We start from the raw sequence: 27,370 nt of genomic DNA on the forward strand, positions 1-27,370 counted from the left end.
CACTCTACAAACAAGCTAAGCTGACATTTCCAAAGTCTTTCTATCCTTATTGTTAATATAAAACAATTCACTAAATTCATTCAGAATTTGTGCCTAAATTCAGTGTCCTACCCCTCCATTCTTGGCTCAGCTTAGCGTATTATGCGTACAAGTGGGATGAGTGATAAGAAGAAAATGAGAGCTTTGTCTCAGAACATTTAAAATAGTTTAAATAATTATAAATCGATTAAACTCATACTGATTTGTAAACACACTCCAACTTTTACAAAAAGACTATGGTAGAGCTTTTATATAGGTTATGGTATAGAGTTAGGTTTTTAAAAATTAACTCTATAGATGCAGATTCTTCCTATTCTGTTTGTTCTAAGCCACTTTTGTATTTCAAGACTTCAGCAATTCACATGAATACTTCATTGTAAGAGATGAAAGAAAAGCACCAGTTTTTTATATTTCAGGCCGGGTTTACTTTCAGCTCCTAAAGACAGGGCAGTCCTGTCTGCTGCAGGTGCCTTGGGAGCGCAGGGGCACGACCTCCACACGGAGCAGCCTCTGCTCTTCTCACTGCTCTTCTCAGGAAACCCAGCAGGAACCAGAGGCTTGAAAGACTCAGGCAGATGGCTGGCACATAATTAAATAATGTCACAATATTGTATGGGCATAGCTGCAATACCACACCGTTACAAGACAGCTCCAAAGGGGACATGCTATTTTACTGAATCTCTAGCCAGGTCTGAAGACCACAAACTGTAAATAACTCTAGGCCAAGCTGAGGTCTGTGGGCATTAATCTGTCATCTAGCATCCATTCCCAAACCAACTCATGAGCCAGTTTCTTCAGTTACACTAGTTTCACATCAATATATATATATATTTTCCAGTTCTTTGTCACTGTAATATAGCAGAAGTTATTAAGTTTTTATTTTTTTATTTTTTTAAGTGAATGTTAAACTGAAGTCCAGCCTGGAAGCTGTGTTCCTTATCAAGAAATATGACTTCAAAAACACATGGAAACCCAGGCCTCCACCTCCCCACCTGATGAGCAGCGTTCTGCCTCTGAGCTGCCATCAGCCCCGTACGCTGGAGGCCGAGCTGCTGAGCCCAGCCCGGGGCCGGCGCACTGCCAGACCCCAACAGCAGATATCTCAGGATTTTGTTTCTATGAAGAATAAGTTATTGTACTAACTTGTTATTGTAGCTGAAAGGATTTTTTTTTTCTGAGCTTAGTAAACCAGGTAATTTTCCAAATGTGAAAAGGAAGGTATCTTATTTATTTGGATTGTAATTTTCCATATTTTAGATGGCAAAATGTAAAGTTTATTTTAGAGAAAAGTGATATATTGGAATCATTTGCATGTATTCCCTAGGTGTCTGTTACCCAGTTCTGTAACACTGCAGTTCATTAGCAGCATTTGCTAACAGATAAACTAAAGCTGTAATGTGATTCTTGTAAGTAATTGTGCATGTGTATATTTGTAAGTGAATAAACCATCTTGTAAGGTATCTGTTAATTGATTTGCTTCCCTTAGTACCGTTTTAATTAAGACTTGGAACAGAAGCGAGCATGTGGTCAGGGAGGGAAGCTGTTACCTTCACTTATTTGTGTGAACAAATGTGTCTTTCACACCATTTCAGTACACTACAGGAAATAAAGATGAGAATAAATAAATAAATAAATAAAGGTAAGTTACAAGCAGCAGAGGGGAAAGATCTAGAGAATTAAGGATAATAATATTGATCATGCAAATGCAGTAGGTTGGAAAAGAGATGATGCGTTCCCTAAACCTTTTTCTGCGCACGAGGGCTCCTTGGGTGTGGGAAAAGCATGACCAGACGTGAGAGGCAGCGCAGGGGGCCTGCAGCATCTGCACGGCTCCTTCTGCAGCCGTGGGGAGGTTTGGGCACGCTTGGCAACTGCCAGTGCCTGCCAGGGGCTGGCAGCGACTAGTGCCCCATAGAGCCTAACCCCCGTGTGCTCAGCGGGGCCCAGCCGGGCTCTGCACAGAGCTCAGCCCTCCTGCCGCGGCGCGGCACAGCCCGCGCTGCCAGCCCCACAACTTGCCCTAGCAGCACCCCTTGCAGCAGCAGCTCTTGCCATGGGGCCAAGCCCCACAGCACCAGTTTGGTTATAACTGGCAACGGAAAACTGGATGAAAGGGGAGCATTTTGGAGGTATTCAGTCAAAAGATGTTGTTGGAGGACTCCGCTATCCTCCGGGAGGCTGCAGCCTGGGCACGGCACAGCGAGCACTGGGGACAGCTCTGCACGCGCCCGCCTGCCTGTGCAACGCCCGCTCCCTCTGCCCAGCCTCCTGCGGTGCGGGGCCCCCTTGGCAAACCGCGACTAACTGCTGGAACCACCCGGCTTTGCTCCGTGCGTGCTCACAGCGGGATACGCCGGGTAAAATCCCACTGGCTGCCATGGGTCTGCGTGCACAGAAAAGCAGGCTGGGGGGAGCAAAGCGCATCCCGCAAATCAGACCTCGCTGATCTAAACCTGCTCAGGGAGGTGTGAGTGACACGAGAGCGTGGTTTGGCTCCTCACAAACAGGATGGCAAATTTCATAATTGTCAAAACAAACATGCTCAGCCTGAATCCTTGGGTTATCTCATGTTCGTAAGTGAAGAGCCAGCTCACTTTAATCAAGGGCATTATTTTTCATTTTCTTACCACTACACTTAGTCAAATGAGAGAGAAAAAGACCATAAAATGCCTCCACACATCAACGAAAGATGGGAAAGCAAAAGCGAAGGAGGACATACACCTAATAAACTGGTAGCAAAGGGATATTTATACTCATCTACAAAAAGAAATGTAAATGGAGTCTGAAATAAACTAAGGACAAGTAAGTATAATGCCACATGATGACATAGCACCTGACTGAAAATACTGAGTTCCTGCAATTGCAAAACGAACGGGATCACTGGCGGTGCCAGACCTTTGAGAACTGCGTTCGCTGCACGCATCCATCCACACAGTGGAGACAGAACAGCCAAGCTAGGACGGACAAGAAGCCTGTCTGCTCCAACAGCCACACGCCCAGAGGGATGCAGAGGCACTGCCGGTCCGTGCGGATGTGCAGCGTGTGGTACACGCTGACACGCGCCCCGAAGGGCCCACTGGCCTCCTGCAGGCTCCTGCCGGCACCCAGCACGGTGCCGAGCTCGCCGGGGCTGGGGATCTGCACGTCCCCCCTAGCAGAGCACGACAGCGATTCCCACACTTGTCTGCTGCCCCAGCATGAAGGCAAGTTACACACTCCTTGTCCACAATTTATAGCGAAGGAAAACGAGACACGGAGCAGCCAAAGGGCTGTGCCAAAGGCCATACAGGAAATCATAGGATCATTATGGTTGGAAAAGACCTTCAAGATCACCAAGTCCAACCATAAACCCATCACCACCATGCTTGCTATACCACATCCCTAAGCGCCTCATCTCCACGTTTCTTGAACACGGCCAGAGATGGTGACTCCACCACTTCTCTGGGCAGCCTGGTCCAGTGCTTCACCACTCTTTCCATGGAGAAATATTTCCTCTTAGATAGAGTAGAGAATATAGTCAGTGTTTTCCAATTCCAGCATGGATGACAGTAATTATTAATAATCATTCTTCTGTAATACTCCCTCCCCTCCAGATTGCTCCTTTTTAAATAGTTAGGGGTTACATATTTTACTTTATTGAATATATGTGCTCTTTATTCTCGTATCTTAGGTTTTAAACCCTGAAGGAACCCTGTACTTTCGCTCACAGCTGGATCAAACAGGAGTCCCAGCAAAGCCTGGACATTACCCTGGGGTTGATCATTCTGTGGAATAAAACCGCTCCCTAACGCTGCACAGGCCAGTAGGCAGCACGCACAGATCCTGCTCTCCACATTCAGTTAGAATCCACCTTCCCCTCCTACAAGCCATGCAGCCCGCACAGGAGGCTGGCAATGCTTCTCTTGCATCCCTAGGCTCTGTCCTGCTGCGGGGAATCCACAAGGCCTTTCGCTTTACAGATTAGATTCCACTTTTGGCTATCAGGAATCTTTCTGAGTGAATAGGTGATTAAATTAATTATTTTTACCAATATTCTTCAATCACTCCACAATACCGAGAGAAGACTCACAGGACTGGGAGCAAATGCGAACATACTCTGCTGTGATTAAAACTGGATCAGATGTGCCAGTGAATATAAAACACTGAGTGTTCATCTCCTTTGTGAGCAACCCTGGTATTTTTAAACTGCTCAGTTTTTAAACTTATTATAGTATAGTAAGGAACAAATAAAAATCTATGGAGAACGTACACGGGCTCATATGGGGACACCCTCAGAAGAATTGCCTCCTTGAAATAGATGTAAAATGCAAAATCGCTGCTTCAACGACAGGCTGCTGCCCGTTCACCAATAAATTAGTGTCTTTAGTTCATTTTGATCACCTACCCAGCTTTAGAAGCAAGATGATGAAAACAGGTAACATTATGCACAGAATTTAAATATTAAGACAAAAAAAGTAAACTGGACCCTATGTTTGTCATTATCAGATGGAAAGATGGTCAGCTCAGCTACAACCTTTGGCGATCTAAATGAGGAATATAACACTTTGCGCTAAAGAATCTCCCTCCCATCTATAAGACCAGCTCAGGGTCCTCCACAGGGAGGAGTGACAGTCTCCAGAAGGCCCTTAGCCACGCTCTGTTGCAGAGATTAGACACTTCCCAATCAGATCCAGGCAGGGCTACAGCTGATTCTAATTTTAACTGAAAACAAGATCAAGTCATGACTGGATCTTCCATGAGAGCCATAAATGCCTTCCCATGACTAAGGAAAAAATCAAAAATTAATTTCATGTCCGTGATTACTCAGTAACTGGAAAACAGTCACTGGCCTGGAGGCACGTGGCCTCTGCAGGCATCCTTCCTGGGAAGGGGATGCCATGGCTCTGAAACAGATAGAGGCTCGGGGAATAGCAGGGAAAAGAGCTAATGCTGGGCTGCTGCTGCTGCTGGATGTCTTATCCACAGCAGGACCCCAGGAATCACGCACAGTTCAGGGGAGTCCAGAAACAGTACCTGGCCTCAGAGCAAACACCAGCTGCAAGATCTCTACTCCCTGGCCTTCCTACTGACTTATTTATTATCTCCTCCTGTATAATTTGTCATAATCTCTGACTCGTCAGGCCAATTAATCATGCTTGGGAAAAAATGAGATTTCTCACAAGGAGATGATCTGTCTCTGACAAACAAGGGATAATTCAATTATCCTCCTTTTCTAAACATTTATTAACTGGTTTTGGTAAATTAGTCTATTTTGTAATTTAGCTATAATTTAGGAAGATTTAATAGGCCATTAAGCACACCAAATTCTGTGTTAATATAATATTATGCCTGTGATCTTAATAGCCCCAGACTCAAGAACAGTATACATAAATGGCCTGATTCCCACATGGAAGCAGCTGTCAGGAAGTACACAGGACTCTAGAGAAAAATTCCTTAAAATATCTTATTTCTTGAGTTAAGTACATGCTTAAATTCAAGTGGGATAGTGGGATACTTTTCCTGACTTGGGTAAGAATTTAAAGAATTTGGTCAGAAATAAAATTTTCTTTTTCTGCAGAATTTTTATATCCTACAGAGTTGCGTTGCTAAGATGGCTTTATCTCTTCTCATAGTTCTCAGTCTTCCTATTTTCCATACTGTAATTCCCAGGGAAAATCCTAATACTTAATGATAATACCTAATTGTGACCTATCAGCTGAGAATCTCTTCTCTGTTTCCTTGTGGAGGAAAACCTAAAAAAGGATTATGCCTTTTAGTCCTTTAGGACAGTGCCAATTGACACTAATGTAATAGCATTAATGAAATCAATGCAACTTTACACTGAGGGTAAAAATTAGCCTCTTTCATGCTGAGGAAAATTAAGAGCAAATTAAGTCAACTGAGTTGTGTGGATTTTAAATGGTACAAGAAGAGAAGCAGACCCTGTTTTAAAACAATATAAATTATTTTACTATACCAGGGTAATATAGACTTTGCCTACACTGAAAGTGAAGGGTAGACTTGAGCAGAATAAACTCTATGACTTTGTGAGTTTTCCACACATGTTGTTGGCAGTAGCCCCGCTGTAGCTTGGATTCAGAGCATCTGTGTTGTTCTTTGGAACAGCTGAACTCAGGATATTTCCTAGTACACCAGGCAGTAATCTGCCTACGGAAGATCCTTCCACACTTTCCGAATGAAAGCATGGAGCTTTCATAATGTGCTGGGGCCTCCTCCACCAACTTTCAGGTAGATTGGCCAGTTTCAGTCAGGATTTGACTGAAGGGCAGAAGCCTTCAAGACTATTATGATACACCAAGTTTTAAGAAGACAGGCAGCTAGAAAAAGACCACATTAGTGCCATCACTGATTGAAAGAATGTTGTGAGAATCACCATAATAGAAAACAGAGAATCCAAACAGGAGATCCTGAAGAACTTGCAGGAAACACTTCATCCAGGTGTCGACCCTTATTAGACACCAGAGAGCCCACCTTTCAGCTGGAACACCCTATCGCGTGGATCCTGGTGTCTAAGACAGACATAAAATTCCAGTCGAGGCTTTTCCCAAGGCTGGGGCATTCTCCTGACTGCTCTCATTTAGAGACCCAGCTGCAGTCGTACTTAGCTAAGAAGTCCATCAAGCACATGACGCAAATTGGTTGGGAGCAGCAGTCCTGCTGCTCACAAGACATACTTGTGCACACTCAGCACACACCTCTCCTAGCATATGTAGTAGTAAAGCAGTCACAAGTAAGACAAGCCAGTACAGCCCACCAGTCTGGTGCAGCCAATACATGCCAACCCTGTGGTAAACCACATTTAAGAAAAAGGAAAGATTTTTATCACATGCAGCTGCCTTTCTGACCCCTTCTAGCTGGAATGACTGTATCCATTTACTGTTGGGTTAAGCAAGAAAAGCCTTGAAGAAGCAAGATCTGATTCTCTACCTATATTGAAAATACTCATCAAGGGAACTCACACCTCTGGTGAAAAGCCAAGTGCAGCAACCACTCTGCCATCACATCCTCATTTAGGGAAAAAAAGAGTTTCCTTAATTTTATTTTATGGTTCAGATACTCCAGGAGTCATTAGATGTCATGCTGTTCACTAGCTTAAGCCATAAATTTCGATTTGAAATAAATTGCATAAAATGGAGATTTTTCAGGCATTATTTCAAGCAGTAACAGAAGGGATGATTCTGCATTCAGCTATACCAGCAAAGACTAGAGTGACCTGGTGGAATTACTGAAGGAAAATGCAGTGCAGATAGAAAGGCAATACAGCCTATTTATTTTTTTAATTTAAATTATGCCAATATTTAACTAGAAACACAAATTCAATAATTATTACCACTAAGGGATCTATTAGGCAAGGCTTGCCCTTGGAGAAAGCCCAGCTGACCTCAGTGGGAATTCTGCCTGAATAAACTTCCTTTTGAAGAAAGCACAACTACTCCTCTGCCTGCACTCAGGAGCATTAGCAGAGCCAAGACCCATCTCTAAAGACTCATTCATTCATACCCCGGGGTATCATTAGCTACAGAAATGAAGCTTTAAAAACTATTGGGAGAGATTCCTTCTGTCCCTTCATGGCCTGCACCGTGTCCATTAACACTGTGTAGGCACCTGGGAGGATATGGGTAAACTCTGCATTTTTTCTCCTCTTTCCAGTGTGGGGCATAGGAAAGGGGAATGGAAAGGTAAACGTGCTGGGCAAGAAGGATTGCTCACAGCATGTATGGAGCTGAGCCTTTACAACGTTCCGGTACACAGCATTCCGAACAAAATGTTCACTTCCACAGGGGCTCCATGCAGAACGAAGCTGCTGTTGAGTCCGGATGTCACCCGTGGAGTCTGTCCGACTCCCAGACTTGGCATGATCTGAGAACAAAACATGGTATCAGGAGGGAATCAAACCAAAAAATTAACCTGAAAGAGAGAAGAAAGGAGCAAGTCAACTCCCCACTAGTGAAATCTCTCTACTGGAGAGATCTACACAGGTTTTCACCCTGCGACTGCAAATAATGCATGCTATCAGAAGGATATGAGGCAGAAAGTCTATTTATTTCTGATAAAAGTTGGATCTGAAACACATGGGCTTTTTAATAGTTTTCAGTTAACCCAGCCAAAAGCCTAACTATGAAAATGGATTGCAGAAACCGAAGGAGTACTGTTCCATGCAAAAATGGAATGCATGAACAAGACTTTTTAACGTAGAGGGAATAAGAAGATTAAAATGCTAACAAACATGCAACTGATTTAAGACTTGAAGGTAAGACACTTTTTTTTTTTCCTGGAGGGAGCAGAAAGGGAACTGGGGAGGACAGGAGGTGACTAACAAAGGCCCTGATAAGAGAACAGATTTCCACTGGCCTGTAAGGGACACACGCCCACGTGTGCACGCGTGCATGTACACACACACGTCAGAGACAGACTAATGTAACACTCAGAAATAAACCTTGGCAAAGCATCTGGAATCTGCCAAGCGAAGGAAGTCACGCAGACCAAGCTGGAGCTTACAGAGCGCAGCCTCCTCTGACACTGCGACCACGACAGGAAATCAAAAACACTGTAAGTGAAGAAGTCAGGACATGGGCTGCCTGTGCTGCTCAGCGTCCAAAACACCCATACATGACCCAGCACACAAGCCAAAACCATGCCCAGAGTTTAAAAAGAGGGCCATAATCCTGCACAAGTTTGCCATCAAGGCCTGGCAAGTTCAATGGTGGTAACAGCAACAGTACAACTTCTGCGGAAGTCTGGTCAGCAAGGCTACAAAACATGGCTTGGCTGCCAGCTGTGGGATGCTTACTAATTTTGTCTCTCATGCTTAAGTGAACGTAATGCCAGAAACAGTTATATTAGCACTATATTGAGGATAAAATAGGCCAAAGGCAAGGCTCATTAAAGAACTGTAAGAATTAGATGTATAGACAGTTAACAAAGTGGAAACAATACAATTTTCTAAGAGGAGGAAGACAAAATTGATTGCTGCCTTTATGCTGAAGACAGAGCACCCATCAGAGAAGGACCAACAAAAAAAGCAACCAACCAACACTGAAGGAGCTTTGAAGACCCTTTTGGGGGAGGCAGGGGGAAGAAAAAAGAAAGAAAAAAGAAAGAAAAAGGAAAAAAAAAAAAGAAGCAGCAGCAGCAGCTCTCAAGAGCTCTCAGCAGAGTTGAAAGAAATTATTCTGAAACACAGGCCCCCAGGAAAGCAATCTTGCTCTAAAGAAGGGTCTCGCTTAGGCCAATTTCTCTGGGAATAGAGGGCATGTGCAGGAACCCCTTCTGCTGGTGGATACCCAGCCTGGCTGCTGTGTATGGAGGAAACGAAAAGAACTTACAGGAAGCCCCTAACAGTGCACACTGATAGTGAAACCATAATATGGCTCTGGGTATTATTACTTTTAAATACCTTCACACATTTCATTAATCTACAGAATGTGCAGCATTTAAAATGGAAAGAGCATAGCTGCAAAGAACTGCAGATGTTAGTAATTAGTGGCAGATTACTCACATTTCATCATAATACAGATGTGTGTATTATTTTAATTATAATGACTAAGAGAACATATGCCTTAGACATATATAAAAGCATAACAGTTTCTGTGAGTCAGTGCTTTAAGTATGGTTATGATTTTATTTACTTTCCTAAGTTTACCCTTAAAGAGGAAAGCATAGTTGTTACATGCGAATAGATCAAAAGAAATGGAGAAAGTCTCCATGTGTTATCAGAAACATGTGTTTTGATGGTAGACATTCGAAGCTGGCAAGTGGAATGTTATGATCTCCATCTTTACTCAAATTGCTCCTTCTGAAAGATAATTTTTCCTTACCCTTGGGCTATACCACGTATAATTATGGACTATTTTGGAGCTTGCACTGTATGCTATTCCTTTAAATGATACCATCTCACTCCCTCTTTTTCTCTACAAACTTTTTTTTTCTTTAGAGCAGTGCTAAAATACATTTCTTGAAAATGACTTGCATATGCCATGGCTAGTATTATTATGGTTATTTAGCAGTGGTCATTTTACAGCATGGTTTCCTTTCCTTTTTAGTCAGATTGTGATTGCTGACTGCCTTTGGACTGACAGCCAGGGAGCAGTTTCCATATAAAAAACCAAACCAAAACAAAACCCCAAAACAAACAAACAAAAGCTACAAGAGCTAAATCCCTGGCAGCCACTGGACAAGACACGGATGAAGAACTTCTGCGGACCATCTTCTCAGGCTGCAGTAAATCACTGCAGTGATAAGCTGAACCATGACAACCTTCTTTCTCCACTGCTGTCCAGCAAAACAACGCAGCAGGGAAACCCCCTGTCCTGCTGCAACTACCAACAGCCACAGAGAGATAAAGCCAGGGACAACCAGCCCAGCAGTGAGGGTTGGCTAGTCTCAGCACTGCCGCTGGAGCTCTTGCTGGCTTCAAAATTAACCTTTTTTAATCATGCACACATTGCCACATTGTCTCTGCCACCGTGCTCAGCCATTGCCTAACCATTCCCCATCACAACCTCTCACTCCTATCATTAATGATCTTTCACAAACTTTAACCATAGGAACAGAAATTTTCTGTGCACAGGCTCTCCACCAAGAGGTTATTTTTTTTTTAAGCCTACGCAAATATTAGTCAACGATTTGAAAAACACAGTTTTATCAGTAGAAGAGTTAAAATCCAAACAATGATCCTTTAGTGTCTTCATAGGTAGGGAAGATCACTTGCCCTATTTCCAGGGAGTTCACAGTTGTCTCATGCAGTCCTAGAAAATCATTCATACAGGTTTTCTGTCATTCAGAAAATGCAGAGAAAAAACCCCAAAAAACAGAAAACCACTTTCTGTACTTGCACAGAGGAATTTCAGGGATGCTTATTTGTAATTCTGCCCATGTCCCGACTGCCTGCACATACTATTGTTCCATGTAGTCATGGAGCCAGCAAATTAGGCAGGACACAGGCAAAACAGCTCATGCTGTTACTTTACATCAAAGTCAGTACATTTAGTGGGTCAGGATTGCCCCTCTTGCACCAAACTGCAAAACAGCTCTGCACCCTTGCAAGGCCTCCTGCACGTCCTGCACAAGCAACTTGGTCATCTGAGCAGTGGAATGTAGGGGAAAAAACACCAGACTGGTTATTTTTAAAAAATATGTAGTGTGAATTTCAGAGTTTATACGAGGCTACTTTTGAGACAGAAGAAATACAACTGAGTTTTGTGATATGGAAACCCTACGTCTCATCTATGTGGCCAAGAAAACACTGCTAAGAAAAATGTCTGTGTTTGGTTACAGGCTGTATCCAAGTATGTGGTATGTACAGTATGTGAAACGTGGCTTCTTATACTCTCTGCAAGGAATCACTTACCAAATAGTACCCGAACTTCTGTATTTTAAAAACAAAACAGATAAAACATTTCTTTTGCTTCTCATTTTCACCTTTAAGGTATGAAAAAACACACACAATATTTTGCACCCAATAGGCATCTTAAGGAGATGCCTTTAACTTGATACTGCATCAGTCTATTTTTTCTCTTAAAGGCAGGTACTTACACATCCTCATCTACAGCATGCTACAGAACACGTGCTAAAATATTTATGAATTATGATTGCCACAAAAGTCAATTTTTTTTTATTTATTCCAAGCTGTGCCAAAAAATCTCCAGAGAGATTATCTTAGAAACAGCAGAGAAGTAAGTTTTTAAGAAGACTGGGGACTGGTGTATCTGCTGCTGCTGCTTTTCCTCCAGACCCGCCCAGACCATGGGGTCATGAATTAGGGCATGGACCTTGTCAGGGGTGCCTGGGCACCCCATTTCTACACGTGCAGGTTGGAGGCTGTACTATGTGTATGGTGTGCCAATTTAATCTTAATAGTGCACTCAGATTCACATTTAACTGATAGCATAGTCATATGAATGACTGAGTAAGAAGGAATAATAAAGGAAAGAGTAGTTTTTATTAGTTATTAGAAAGATTTTGTCCTCAAGTGGTAAGTTGAACCGATGAAAAGAAATGGTCCCTCTCTATTTCCTTCCAAATACCCTTAAATTACTTTTGAAGATAGGATTTTACCAACACTAGTTACTGCTAAGCTGAACTGAGCAAAGTACCTTGCTTGAGATCTCCTAGCCAACTAAAGACCCGTGACAGCATTACTGTAGAAGCTGTTGTGGATAGCGCAGCAGCGAGGAATCCAGAAGCACGAGCAGAGCAGACCATTTAAATCATGAGCTCACAAGGAGCTAGTAGCCACTATGCTCATCACCTCTGCAGTCTTCAGCTGCAAGGGTCAGAACATGGCACTCATCCAAAGTATGATCCACCACAAATGAATATACACTGTGAAAATTCATACTGCATGCACAACAGACATATGAAGTAGAAAATTCCTTAGCACCTGGACTATTTATTTTTAAGTAACCAATAAAAATGGTTTCACTCCGCTGCTGTAGACCACAAAATATTTCAGCAGCACTAACTAATTGGCTTTCATAACAAGCCAGCCTAGGAGGTGGGTAAAGGACAAGCAGGTATTTCATCACGTGCTGCCAAGTTGCAGCAGGTTGGGCAGAGCAACATGCTCTACATTGGCTGCATCACTAAGCACCAAGCAGTCGTCCTGTAAAGTGCTACCTAAGGACATCCTTGCAAAATAAAATTCAGGAACTGTATCAAGAATATAATTACCACATGCCGTTAAAGGTCTTGGTCTTAAAGAAATTAACATATGATATTTTATGATCATAAACAGTAAAAAATTCAAATCTGATACAAAAACAAGGCATATCTGCTAATACTGTGCTAGCCGATATTAGATCATTACTTCACTGCTCAAGAGGAAACATAACAACTTGCCTCATCCATAACTCTTCCTGGCTCAGAGGTCCAACTTCTACCCCTTCTGAACCCTACATTGCACACAAAATTTGACTGGAGCTTGCTGATTAAGCTGTTTCTGGTAAAGATCTTTACTGTGAGCATTTTTTAAGATCAGCAGGTTTATATTTCTGTTTTAGAGTTTAAAGGATCTGTTTTAAAGTTAACGGCTGCCAAAGTGTAGTGTACCATTCCTTTCCAACAACAGAGCAAAAGGCTCTTCCAGGGACATTCCTGAGGTTAGGGAAGGATTCCCTGCTTTTCTGACAACAAACTTTGTGCCGTGCGCTGTGTGGGTACTTTGTTTCCAGTCTGGAATGTTTTTAAAAATGCAAAACACAGAGATGCAGCTATTATCCCAACTTAGGGATAGCAGCAACAGCAGAAGTTCTTGGCAAAGATGGTAAAAAATAGAGATAGGGGAGCAAGATGTTATCTATGTATCTATGTCTGAATAGCATAAAGTAGGTCAGAGACAAAATGTTATTCCTTAGGATGTGAAGAGTGTAAATGTCTTTTTCTATGATGTTCTCAAAGATGTAATAATTCCACTAGGGAGACAGCACAGAGACACCATAAAATATGGCTAGAAAATAAGGCTAGAAAGGCTCTTCATATCTTATTTAGTACAACATCCTTCTGAAAAGTTGATCAACTTTAAATCGATTCCCAATTGATGTTTGTCTTACCTATTATTGGCCAGTTGTTTATTCCCTTTTTTGGTAAGAGTCTTACAATACTTGAAAATTTATTTTGCCTCCCTATCTTCACTGAGAAATCCCAGCTTTCCTTTGCTTCCTCATAGATTGTGTTTTCTAGAACTCTGATCATCCTTGTTGGGTTCTCCTCAGCCTTTCTTCAGTTGGTCCCTGTGCTTTTTTTCTCCACATTTTGAGATGCTCCAAACTCTATTCTGCTGGATGTCAGTCTGGCAACTACAGACATGATATATGCATAATTATAATCACAACGGAGTGAAGCAAAATATCCCTTCCCTCACCTTCCAGAGATGTTGCCAATTCTATATCCTGGTATGAGGTATATGTAATCTTTTTTTTCCCCAATGTGGCTAGCACGTGTGTCCCAACTGCAAAGTTCAGCTCTTTCAAAGGTAAATTAGCAATTTCTAACATCTAAACAGAAATTACAGAATTAGCATGAGTTCCAGTCAATTTTCCAGACAGACTTCCTTGAAAAGGCAGAACTTAAATGAATCACAGCTCTGTAGCTAAAAGGAATGATAACTAATACATAGGAAGAAGTACATAATACCAGTTAGATGCGATACTTGAACAGTTTTGGATCGTATCTTGCCCACCTTTTTACCTTAATCATTCAGAACCTGAATTCCACAACCATTTTCCTGCTCAGACACTATCTCCATCTTTCTGCTTAATCTCTGTGGCTGGGAAGGTCAGATTAGAAATATAGGGTCCAGGGGAGGGCATCCACTGAGAATGCATAGCCGGGACATAATGCACTGAACAGGCTTTGAAATCTACCTTAGATGAGGCTTTCTTACCTCCTGCAAGACATGAGGACAGCTAAAAGCCATATTTTAGTATCTTCAGAGAGCAGAGCTGAAACTGCAATGGACTTTGTAACGGGCTTCCCCTGGAAACTAAGACTATGTCTTTGTGCATGAAAATGCCACATGCAGTAAGACCTCATCAGGTTTCAACGTCCTGCACACATCAAAGTATGCAGAAAGTACAAAGGATGTATCACATGAGTGAGGCTCTAAAGCTCTTGCAAAATATCCTAACATCCAGGATTAAGTGTCCTACAAACTGGAACTACCAAACTTGAAGGAAGGGCTAAGAAAAACAAAATAAATTCGCTATCCTCTTATGCAATCCCTGATACAATCATAAAAGTAGTAAAAAATACAAATTCCCTGAACTAAAATGTGCCCTCATTTGAAGAAAGAGAAATGGTAAACTGCATGTTACCGCATCATTTTTAAGAATTTCACCTCTCCAAGGAATATAGCCATATGACACAAAACTCCAAATCCTACCCAGATACATCAGTATCATTCATAACTCTGAAAGGAAAAAGGAGAGAGAAAGGAGGAAGGATACAACACTGAGAGAAAGAAAAACTTCAGTGACATCAGACTGCCTATCAACTTACCAATCAATCAGAAGTAAATGTTAACAAATAAATCAGCATCAAAGCCCTAAACACAGTGAAAAGACTTGTATAAACCTTCAGAGATCCAAAGAACACAATGCTGACATTTTGGAAATTCTTGTATATGCAAGGCTGGATTAACAAAACGGTATTTCCCACATGCCAGTCCACAAAGTGTCCATGGAAAAAGCCTGGGTAAGTTTTAATTCCAAGCCATATTATTCAGAAGTTCTAGACTGTTACAGTTCGCTGTTAATTTGGCTAATTCAAGACACAGGAAAATCTGAGCTCAGATCCAACTCCTACCATGCTTGGCAACATGATATCGGTTGGGATTTTACCATCTCTAATCACTAAACATTGGTTTATAATTAGGATTCTCTAGATTCTCTTATGGGAGCTATCAACTGGTGGATTCTTAAGAAAATCTGAACATGTCTCCATCACAAGGTTAAGGCAGGCAAGTGGCATCCCTGCACTCTTCCCCAATGAGGTATGGGGACAAGCTGCAGCTGCCCCAGTCTGTCCAGCTGAAGAAGAGATGTTCATAGACAACTTATTGCTGCAGATGGTTAGCAATTTCTCACTCACCACTGTGAACAAGCACAGCTTTCCATAGCAATGTACAGAAAAGGAGCAACCTGCACTCTTACCCCAGTCTTACACTCAGTGAGAGCTGCAGCCTCAGAGAGCTATTTCTCCCCACGCTACAGTGCAGCCAAAACAGCCCGTATGAGCTGTGGTGTAAGCTCCTCTGTCCCCACACCATAGTGCAATGTTATTATAAGTGGCTTACATCAATCCTCCAGAAACTTTTGGAGACAGATTTGGGGGTGTTAGTAGGACCTCCCAATAGAAGACAGGGATGTGACTGCCAAGAAGCTGTGGTTACCTCTCTTTGCAGCTGTGACTGCAAGGAGGCAGAAGAGATTTGCAAGTGGGGCTTTACCTGGAGAGTCCGAGGCACTTCAGTAGAAGGGAGCAAGGGGCTCCAGACTGTGCAAAAAAGCTGTCCATGCTGCATCAGCTGCACTGGGCAGTGCTGAGTAGGCACTTTCTGTGTTGGAGCAGATCTGTTCTGGCAGGAAACAAGGCCATGTAGGTGCTGCCAAAGCTGTGAAAGCTGCATCCTGTGGGTCAGACACTCAGCTTGTGAGCGTCAGCTTCGGGAGCTGCACTGCCCTGCAGAGCCCTGCGCCCGGCCTGTGGCGGAAAGGGACAAAGAACCTGCATTGCACACCCACATGGGCCTCTGAGATTTTCAATGCATGCACAAACTGTGATTATCTCAGGTAAGAGGCACAGGCAAAGTGGGATAAACATTTCAAAAAGCAGAAAAGCCTCCACTGCTACAAATGAAGGAGGGAACAATTTCAACTGAAATAATGCAAAACATAATTGCAACCTTCCATCCAGGTTGCTGAAGTATTTCAAATCCACTAGCAAACCCTGATAATTCAGGCACAAAGGAAGTTTATGGATCACCCAGCTGTAGCTTGGAGCCAATTTGCATAAAATTATCCAACAACTCAGCAGCAGATCTGGGAGAGCAGCAGTATGTGTTTCTCCATGGCTCCCTAGCCTGACTAGTGCTGCCCGGTCCAAGAGGATTTCCCAAAACACTAGCAAAACAAAAAATTATGAAGATACTTCGGGTGCTGTGCTGCATAGTGAATGCAGCTGGCAGTGGAGATCATGGCAAGGGAGAGGCCTGCGCACGGAAGCTTCTGTGCTCCAGATGTACACCAGAAACAACCTAAAAGGACAGTGTCATCTGAATATGTTTATTCAGGGACAATTCTAAAACAATTTCAGCCTAAAGCATTTTTAAAACTACTTTCTGAAATTTTAAAAGAAGTCCCTTAAAAAATTAGGAACACCATTGGAATTATGGTAATGAAGGCCCTCTCATCACACTAGAAACCAGCTAAATAACAGAGAGAGCCCACTACACACAGGGCAAAGCAGCAGAAATCTCAAGCTGCAAAACAGGAAGATTAATTTCTCAGCAAATTGTAAAGCATATATATAGAGAGAGAGAGAGGAGAGGGGTTGGACTAGATGATCTCTAGAAGCCCCTTCCAACCTTAACCATTCTGTGACTCTGTGATATATATAAACCGGAGGAGTTTGCCTGTGCCACTGACTGTAGTCTCGTATCATGGACAAAACCATCATATCAAGCCTTCCCATCAGCTGATCAAGCTCTGTCCCCAAACTCTTTGGGATTGCCAATACAATTAAAGGAACTGTTAATGTAGAGTGGCTATAAAGACACAAATATTAATACTGTTTCCTATGGTGCATCTTTCAGGTCTATAGAGTCCAGGCACACACCCAAGGGATTAGACAGGCTTTGCTGATATCTTTACACTACTATTTTGTGCACAACATTAAAAGACACAAGATTAGATGTGACTAGATCTAACAGAATTATGTAAGAAGGGCTAAAAAATCCATCCGGTCTAGTATCTTTTATCTGACGGTGGTCTGCAAATCCTTTGGAAAACAGCACTGCAAAAACAGGCTTCTTTGATTTACCTCTAAGGCAGCACAAGGATTTTCTGACCCAGAGCTTCCCCCATGCAGACCGGTAATTCTCTCAGGAGAAATGATTGTTTGCTCTCCTAACACAAATGTTTGGTCCTGAAGTAAAAGAACAGCATAAGGCCCAAACAAGCCATGCAACCAGGAGGTCCTGCTCTGAGCACTTTTGCTCCAGGCCACGACTATTAACAGCAGTGCTCGGTTTCATAAGGACCAGACTAAGGCTGTGCTAAGTTTTCTGTGACATATCAAACCAGACATGTATTATCCTGCCGCCTCGAGGATTATTGGGAGAGGCATGGAGCAGCTAGATCAGCATTAATTGTCCAGTCCAGGGAAGCAGGAACATCCGTAAGTTTGTATCATCCACACTTCAGGCAAGATGAGTACTAAAGTCAAGCAGAATCCCACATAACTGTTAGCAGAAGCCCAGAGCCCATGCCTCTGGAGATTGGTGGGTTTCCAGTGATGAATTCCGGGAGTAGCAAAGGGGAAGGGCAGCAGCAGGTTCCCAGGTATGATGATCCCCCTTCCCCAAAAGAAGTCTTAGCCGAGCCCCTTATGCTGTCGAGAGGCCGTGTTCAGAAATCCCATGGGATGATGGTTCTGGATTGGGAGGATTAGTAATGTGGTGAGTATGGTGAGGTTGACTACCGGTGGCCAGTAGTTGTGAAGTCACTGCACAGAGGGCAAAATCCTGCCAACGCCAGAGCGTGTAACGGTCCTGCACAGGTGCCTGAGCAGCCTGCAGCAACCGGCCCTACAGTCATCCCAAGGCTGTCCCCAGAAGAGCCCATGGCAATACAGGAGGCCATGGAACGGAAAGGGCAACCATGCTGCTCCAGCTAAGGGGTGGGAGAAGGGGAACAGACCTGAGCACATGAAGAATCTCAAACACAGCCAGGAAAGGGGAAGAAAGTGCCACACAGCCAGCCCACCCCAGCACCCCGGCCTGCAGGCCGCCCTGCTGCCCATGAGGGGGCAGCCCCCTCGGCTCCTCACGCGTGGGTCCTTCGGGCTGGGCACAGGGGCACTTAGAGCTACGCGCAGGGCAATCCCCAGCTACCCAGACCCTCTCCAAAGGAGGGGACGAAGGAAAAAAAGAAAAAGAAAAGAAAGGGGCGGGGAAGGGGCAGGCGAGAAGAAAAAGGGGGAGTGGAAGAAGGGGCAGGACAGTGAGAAGAGCTGGGAAGGAAGGAAGAAAGCGGGGGAAAAAAAAAAAGAAGAAAAAAAAAAAAGAAAGATAGGAGGAGAAAGGGGAGGAGAAGAAAGGCTAGGGGAGAAGGGAGGACGGGGCGGGAGGAAAGAGAGGCCGGGGGAGGAGAGCGCGGAGCAGCTCGGCAGAGGCACGGGACGGGAGCCCCGGGCCATGCGGCTCCTGGCCGCGGCGCTCGCCGCCTTCCTGGCCGCAGCCCCGGCCCCAGGTAAGCGGCGCCGCGGGCGGCCCCTGCCCCTTCCCCCGCGCAGCCCAACGCGCCGCTGCCCCTCGCGGCGGCTCCCCGGGGCGCGGAGGGGCCCGGGGCCGCTCGGGCCCTTCGCTGCGCGGCCCGGGGGCGCCGCGGGGCTCCGCGCGCTGCCCAACGCACCTTTCCCGGCAGGAGCCCGCGGGAAGCGGCCTCCGCGTCCCTGCTCCGCCCGGCGGGACGACGCGTTGCTGCTCGAGCAGCTGCTGGCAGAGTCGAGGCCAAGGGGCTTTGGGCGCAATTTCCTCAGGCGTGCCAAGATCCCATAGGCATCTCGTGGAAACCGAGCCCCTAGATCACCTGGAAAAAGAATCAAGGAAAAATAAAACAACTTCACTAGGACCTTTGTGCTTCCAAACTATCAAAGGTGCATTGCCAGCGTTGTGTTCTGCAAAACGGATGTGAACGTGGAGGGTTGAGCGGGGTGCCTGCTCAGTGAAGGTTCATAGCCGACATGGATCTGGCTCTCACTCACGGGGCAGGAGGCAGCAGGGCTGTGGGTCAGGTCCATCTTTGGTGACCACAGAAGCTGTCTCAGAGAAGGAGCCCACGGCTTGCGAGCACATCCGCTGGGCTGGGAACAGCTGGCTGCTTTTGGTGATCTTTCTAGCCAGCTCCTAATTATTTGCATTTAAACAAAGAGCTTTGCTTCTTCCTGGCTCATCTGCTCTTCTTACTTTTCAACTGCTGGAAAGTCATATTAAAGCAGGCCTCGACAGCAACATTGTTTCACAGAGCAGACACACAGATAAAAGCCACCCCATATGCTGCTTCTGGTCATACAAAGCTGATGATAACTACACTGAGCACCTGCCTGTGCCATCCAACAGCTATTGCAGCAGACAGAAAAAAAAAAAAAAAAAAAAACACAAAAACCCCTCCTTTTTCTGCAGCCTGAAAGCTGGGGTGAAAGACCCTGCCTGGCAGTCGCCACGGAGGAAGGAAGAGGACCCTGTTTTTCAAAAGAGGGTCTGTTAATCCTTCCCCAACTCCCAACAGCACAGCAGGCACCAAAGAAACAAACAGCTAAAACACCAGGATGGACACAATAAGTTGGCTGCAAATATGATAGACACGTTTAATGGTTAAGCACACTGCAGAGGAATCCTCACGTCTTGGACTCACTCTCCTCCTCTTTTCTATAAGTAGCTTCCCTTTCGAGCAGAAGCAAGGCTAAACTCTTGTGGTGAGCTCCACCTGAAATGCAACATCACCCATGCTATCCTGGGAAGGCAGGAGAATAAAAACAGTGATTCCTTGCTGGAGGCAGGAGTCTAGAGTCTAGAATTTCAGTGCTGTGTTGGCACGTAAGCTCATTCTCAAGTTGTGGAGGAGTCTCCTGTCTTGGCAAGACTATCACATGATTAAGCCTCATGTTGAGGCTGAGCCAAAAGCAGCTAAAGACAGGAGAAACATTTCCACTGGTGTCTGGGAACCCTCACTGAGGCTCTTCCTTTCCACATAAGAGGCAGAAGAGGTGTTCCTCCACCACTGCTACTGATCCAGCGGCAGCAGTGGGAGGAGACTCAAATAGATGTTTTCCTGTTTTATATAAAGCATCACCCAACCCTGCTGAGCATAAGAATGTGGTAAAAGCATGAGGAAATATCCAAGGCTGCACTCATACAGCTGCACCGATGGCAGCCACAGAGGGAAGATAAGCACATGCGTTTCTGCTGGTGACACAGACCTTCAAGCAGCTGGCCCTCTGGAATAAATGGGCTTCACTACACAAAGGATGTAGAATTTGGTATTTCCTTACAAAAGACACATCTCCAGGAGAAAAGTGAGTCCAAGGTACAAGAGACCAATGCTTATATGAAGGTAAATAACCTGCAAAGGATCAGACAGTCTACAAACCATGCTTCTCTATCCTCTTGCACAGGCTCCCAACACCATGTATCTGAAGGCCTCCGCACGTTCTCTAGGGTAACTTTTGGCACTATGTTTTGCCTAGATTTGAATTAAGTCAATGGTGCTTTTGCCTTTTATTTTGGGATACTATTCCACCATCAGTGCTAGCCAGCTTTTTCAAACAAGAAGTTTGCATGTCAGGAAGATGACATAATTGTTTTTCTTGAAATATTTCATGACATGTTTAGATATTTCAGTAGAAAAGCCTGCACTTTTCGTTTACTGAAACCACATTTTTATAAAGGATTTATTAAACATGTGTAATAAAAAAACATGAAAATACCAAACATTTAGAAATCCTTAATAAAACAAATTTTCTGGCTAGTACAGCTTCAAAATTAAATCTTATTTTGATGGTAGAGGCAGCTGCTTTATCTTCACATCAGCCTGTAAGGCATCAAGGCCATGTAACTCCAAGTAATAACTGAAATCTTTGGTGATATTCAACCTTAAGTTTTAATTTCCACCTCCTGTTCTACCTGTGTGCTTTCCACAATCCATAATAATATTTTACTCTGGTATTCATATAAATAGCCACACACCATGCACAAATAATTACAACAGTAATCTAGACCATTCCTACCAGTGTTTTCTTTAAAAACAGAAAACCATTTCTCATATAACATAATTTATTTTCTCCTTCATAAATAAAAAATAATACTTAGAAAAAGTTCACCACTCAGTAGAGTTTTCTGTTTAAGTGACCCCAAATAATTACTGTACTATGAATTTTAGGGACAACTTCTCTCAAAAAACTTCAATGTAACTTCTTTAGTGGACTTACTTTAAGTAATGCAATTTATCACTCCATTTCACAGTTTCACTGGAGCTATAAAACTAGCACCTCTGACTCCAATACTCCTTCAGAAATGCATGGAAATACTTTACTTGCTTATTTTGAAGATAAGTATATGTTTGTGCTTCAGGAGCTGATGTCAGACAAAAATTTCTGCCAGAATATTCATCCCCTTTGTTAACATGTTCCTAGCTGATCTACTGGAAAAGTGTCCAGAAATGAAAAATCTGTTCTTGCAGATTTGTAATTCTCATTTGTATTTGAGCACAGTAGACTCACAAAACAGGAAGTTTAATATTCACATTTTAGAGGGCATTTCATGCTTTGCAGAGTGTATTGTGAAGAGTGCTTAGTCACTATTGAAATATGGCCCTCCAGGGCATCCCAGCAGACCGTACATTACACATTACAAGTAATTTAGGGAACACCTTGCCACAATATACCATGGTCAAAAATAGATCCGTCTTTGATAAGACTAATAAGAACACTCTCAATGTCCATTAGGTAGGAAGTAAAAGAGTGTTGACTCTCATACCTCAGAAAATGGTCAAGCATAAATCAGCTAGGTCAGGAAAAGAAAATATCTGTAGCATAGAGATACAGACTTCTTTCAGTCTTCATCTATACTTGTTAGAAATATAGAAGAGAGAAACAACTGGTCTAAGCTAGCTTCATGATTCAGAACAGAAAAATAAGTCAGAAATGAATGGAAAAAATGGGATAACTCTTTAGCCTGATACAACATTTTGTGAGGCACGTAATGTCAGATTAAATTGAATTTGTAGTCGCAAGACTAATCTGACAGATTTAATGCAGATTTCAGATGATCCTTTGATTATAACAAGGAGACTTTTACAAATAGAGTATTATTTGAAACAGATGATACTAGGAACTGCAAAGATGACTTGGGAGACACAGGGAAGTTAGTAGACAAAACTATCCTTCAGGGATCCGTCTGAGGAAGAAGTAGTTTAAAATTTGCACTAATAAAAAGAAATAAATGTGAGCATGCACACTGAATGTAGGTGAATTTATCAGGTCACCCTGAAGTTGGAATAGCATGTAGGAAAAAAATGAGGAACAAGTAGAGTGGAATTTAGTAAGGCTAAGTCATACACTTGGGGGATTAGTAAGAATTTCTTCAATAAATCAGGAACTGAACCACAAATGATGAAGAAGTAAAAACACCCAAGTATATTATTATAAACTGACGTACTATCCTATATGAAAAAAATGTTAAAAGCACAACAGAAATCTAGGATATATCAGGCAAAGATTTCTAGGCAAATCTAGGAAGTATCATGTCCTTTACACAAGACACTGAGCTTCTTCTGTCTGTAATTCCTGCCACACACATTAGAATAAACAAACAAAACTCAAACTGGAACCAATGCAGAAAAGACCTATGAAGAGTGAGAGAAGCAGAGTCTAATATTCTACAGGAGACTCAGAGTTTGGCATCTTTAACTCAGGAAAATGAAGGCTGTGAGATCAGATGATTTCTTTCTACATGGAGTCTGGAAGCAGGTGCTCTGTTACTCCAAGCTAGTGGTAGATAAAGCTTATTCAGACTGAGAAAAGATTATGGGATGTTGGGTCTATGACAGGAGGAACATGTTCATTTCACTCCTATCTTATTAAATATAGAGAGAAAGGATAGCAGAGCAGACTCACTGAAGAAGGGCCTACCACAGTCCATACCCTTCACACAACATAATGATGTTATAGTATAGTCCAGTATATCTGCATGGACTTACATGCTGGGACAGATTACGGTGCCTTTGTGGTGGCATGGAGGAGTCTCACGATGCCTGTTCTCTCCTTTGCAGATATCTGTGAGGCTTTAAATGTGACGGTCTCGCCAGGACCAACAGTGCGATACGCTGAAGGAGACAATGCTACCCTTTACTGCCACATTTCTCAGAAGAGAAAGACAGACAATTTGCTGGCTGTGCGGTGGGTCTTCGCTGTATCACCTACCCAGGAGTACCTGATGATTAAAATGACTAAATTTGGGTCCGTCCAGTATTATGGAAATTACACTCACCATTTTCACAAGCAAAGACTTCGCCTTCTTAAAGAAAAACATGGAACAATGTACAAATTTCTTATTTTAAGCCTTCAGCCAACAGATCAAGGACATTACATATGCAAAGTGCAGGAAATTGGAAAGCACAGGAATAAGTGGACAGCATGGTCAAATGGCACAGCAGCTACTGAAATAAAAGGTAAGAAATCACCAATTTCATTTTTCTTTTGCCATGATCTTTTTTTTTATCCCCCTCTAACGAGTTCATCCATAAGATATTTGAAGTCTCCTACGTTATTTTTAATTGCTATATGTGAATCTGAGAAGGAAATCTAATAGTCAGCTTTTTTATTCACGTTACAATTTAAACATTATTCAGTCCCTAGTAAAGAAGTGACAAGACTAGTAGATTTCTAGAAGATATCCCATTTCTCTTGCTTTTCACCAGACAGGCAGTAATTAATACTCTGTTACATTCAACTACAAGTCTCCAGAACTATGTGACTGAGAATAAACAAATACAGCTATTATTTAAATAAAAAAGACAAAAGCAGAGAGAAATTAACTTTTTTTTCCCAAAAAATATGCAGAAGGTCATATAAAATAGAAGCTTTTCTTTTGCATTTATGTTTTGCTTGCCTCTCAGTATGTTCATCACTTTTACTTCTAGTCTACACATAATTTGTGAGTTGCCTTCGTAATGTCACTTCTGTACTTTTGTTTGTACAACTGTAGCCAGAAAACTGAGCTGGAAAAGCAGTGATCAGCCCATTTATTTTGAACTTTAGATTAAAAATTGACCAGAGAGGAATGAGAATTTCTAAACCATAAATCTCAACTTGGAAATGGGGCTTCTTTTCAAGACGGGTTGGCTCAAGCCTAATGCCAGCATGTCCACACTTTCAGAGAGCTAAAAGTGGATTTTAGAGAACAGACTCCTTTGTAGAGATAGCTGTGCTCAGCATCCTTACTGTTAGCACTAGCTGACAAACAAGCTCTCGGCTGTGATTTTATAAATAGAATTTATTTCCCATAGGACCTACTCTAAAGATAATGCAAGAAAGCATGACCACTTGGTCTGTGGGTCTGGAAATACAGAGATCATTCAAACCAAAATTCAAATATTTGGAGGTTTATCCAGCAATCACAGAAAAGCTTGTGGGAGGAAACAATACTTAATGAAGTTTTTTTCACTGCTTTTGATGCTATTGCTGAGTTTAAATCACAATGGCTGTTCCAATTGTTGGCCCTAGCTCCACTGAGTACAGGTATTTTCAAGATGGATTCAGTCTATTTATGCAGTCTGAAATCAAAGCACATTCCCTCAAGTGCTAACTTCACTGCTGTCATTAGGGTATCTATATTTCTTTTGGACTATAAACACATCAGGAGACATAGGGGACTGTAAAAGATGATCTTTGCAAATGCACAGTCCTCTCTGGATAGCTCTCTGATGTCACAAGCTTTGGCTTTTATCTATCAGATTTCCTGAAGTATGAGAAAAACACAATATAACAAAAGATTAAATAGCTGCTTTGTTTTGATCAAGAATGTTTAAAACTCCCTTGATAAATCATGGCATTAACATAATGTCATCAGCTGCTTATTAGTAGTGATGATGAAAGACACTAATAGAACTGAAGTTCAGTTTGGATTAGTAGCAAAGAGCACGGATCAGCTGTAAACAACAACAACAAAATCCTAGTCTAAACTATTTCATCTTATTGATTTTGCAAATCTTGTCTGGGAAGCCTCCGAGACATTCTAACAGGATTTCCTTCGCATCCTGTTTGCAGACAGCCAGAAATTACCTAAAAAAGCTCTATCCCTCCTAGTAAAGAGCAGGATTGAGGTCTAAGCTGTGATCTTGATTCCCTGCCTACCTCCTCCAGGAAGGAGCCCACCCGCTTAGCACCCAGATCATAACTTTACCAGTTACACTTCCCTGCCCCCGCCTTCCCCCACAGAAAACCAGGGAAGTGGGAATTTACTGAAAACTTCATCATATTTCAAAAACTCTAAGTCTTAAAGATGCTACTTTTGTACAACTCATGTGAAATTGGCTCATGGGTAGGGAGAGGGAGAGAATATCCCCATTAACACCCTCACTGAGGGAAAGCTGTGAGCAAAGCAGGTAACTCTTCTTCTTGATCTGCCCTGTGGGAGATGACCTCCCATGTCACAGTCAGTTTAAGGGCTCTTAGAAATGTCACAAGAGAAGGCCAATACTTAGGTTACTGGGGAGGGGGAAGTCACTAGGATTAGGAACACAGAATTCATTAGATTCACATTTCAAACAACAATTTCTAGTTAGATTTTTGTTGTTTGCACTCTTTTGCTTTTAAATAGTGAGGAATAAGAGCACCAGAGCCCAACATCTCCTGAACTCGGCCATTTTCCATCGCTGGAGAGCATTAAGTTTTACAAGCACTGTCCTGATGTTGTGTGGCTGCTGTCAAGACACAGTGGTTAGTCTCTTAACCACACAGGGATATGAAATGAAACTTTATTTCACCATGATTTAGCCCTGCAGAGTTCAGGCTTTTACCTGCTTTATGCTCAGCAGTTCTTCCCTGTTCATAACCTTAACCAAGAAATAGCTCCTCTCCCTATCTCTTTCCCTTTCTTCACTCAGGATTTGGCCAGCTAGAGAGATGCAGGAAAGATAGGAAAGAACTGGGAAAAAGGATAACTGATCAGTCCATCCACCTCAGCCTTATAGCTTTGTGAAAGGGCAAAATGGCAGCTGACAGAGGGCTGTAGTCTCAATGCCCAAAAAACTAATGGTGCAAATGCTGTGCTAGAGGAAGAAGAGAGGCTGAACCTAACAGGAATTGCTACTTCCTACTACATCAGGGATGGGTGGGCAGGGTTAAGCGCTTACTGCACAGAAGCTTGCAGGCCTAAGAGCAGGCCTAGAAGGCCACCATACAACCCCAAAGCCTCCTCGAGGGAAAAATACTTTCACCTCCATCCCAAGCTAACTAATAGCTCAGATAGCACCTTGCACCAAGAACCAACCTCCACTCTTCTCTCAAGACCCAGTGCATCTACTTACCTTGTTGAAGCACACTCGACACTTGCCAGAGGATCACGGCAGTTCTCGCTTCTGCCCTCCCTTCACACACTGCTGCCTCTAGGCAACCGGCTGTTTACCTCAAGCAACAAAATTCCCATTGGAAAATCAGGCTCACCACAACTACCACAACAAAAGAGAAGTCTAGGAGCCACTGCAGAATGTCAAGAGACAGGACAAAGTTTACAGAGAAGAGAGATTTATGTGTCAGTTTAGGGAAAGAAATTCTGAAAAATCACTTGAGGAAAGGGCCAGATCCAGTGCTAGAAGACAGGGAAGCAGTGAAGGAGGAAAGGACTGGGGGCTTACACTGTCCTGACATTTTCCCTCAGGTCCTCTGTAGCAAACCAGGTAGCCATCTCCAAAAGTAGCACATGAAATGACAGAGTGGACAACTACTGCATTTCTTGCATGAATGATTTGAAAGATAGCCTGAGAGATATATTGAAGAATATTGAAGGAGTGCAGAACACTCCAGAGTGCTCCAGAGGAAAAAGAAAAAAAAAAAA

At 43.0% G+C, this 27,370-nt stretch overlaps 1 protein-coding gene across 1 annotated transcript in view; it reads left to right on the forward strand.

Moving 5' to 3' along the window:
- Nucleotides 1-18,899: 18,899 nt before the first annotated feature.
- The window catches only part of VSTM4 (V-set and transmembrane domain containing 4), a 29,716-nt gene continuing 21,245 nt past the window's right edge, over nucleotides 18,900-27,370 (forward strand). The window contains exons 1-2 of the mRNA XM_088528741.1: nucleotides 18,900-19,007; nucleotides 23,586-23,984. Coding sequence (XP_088384867.1) covers nucleotides 18,953-19,007; nucleotides 23,586-23,984 — 454 coding nt within the window. The 5' untranslated portion in view covers nucleotides 18,900-18,952. The remainder of the gene's footprint in view (nucleotides 19,008-23,585; nucleotides 23,985-27,370) is intronic.

This window comes from Tinamus guttatus, unplaced genomic scaffold, assembly GCF_059628265.1.
Source record: "Tinamus guttatus ecotype Peru unplaced genomic scaffold, ASM5962826v1 Tinamus_guttatus_pri_ptg000314l, whole genome shotgun sequence".
Taxonomy (NCBI): Eukaryota; Metazoa; Chordata; class Aves; order Tinamiformes; family Tinamidae; genus Tinamus; species Tinamus guttatus.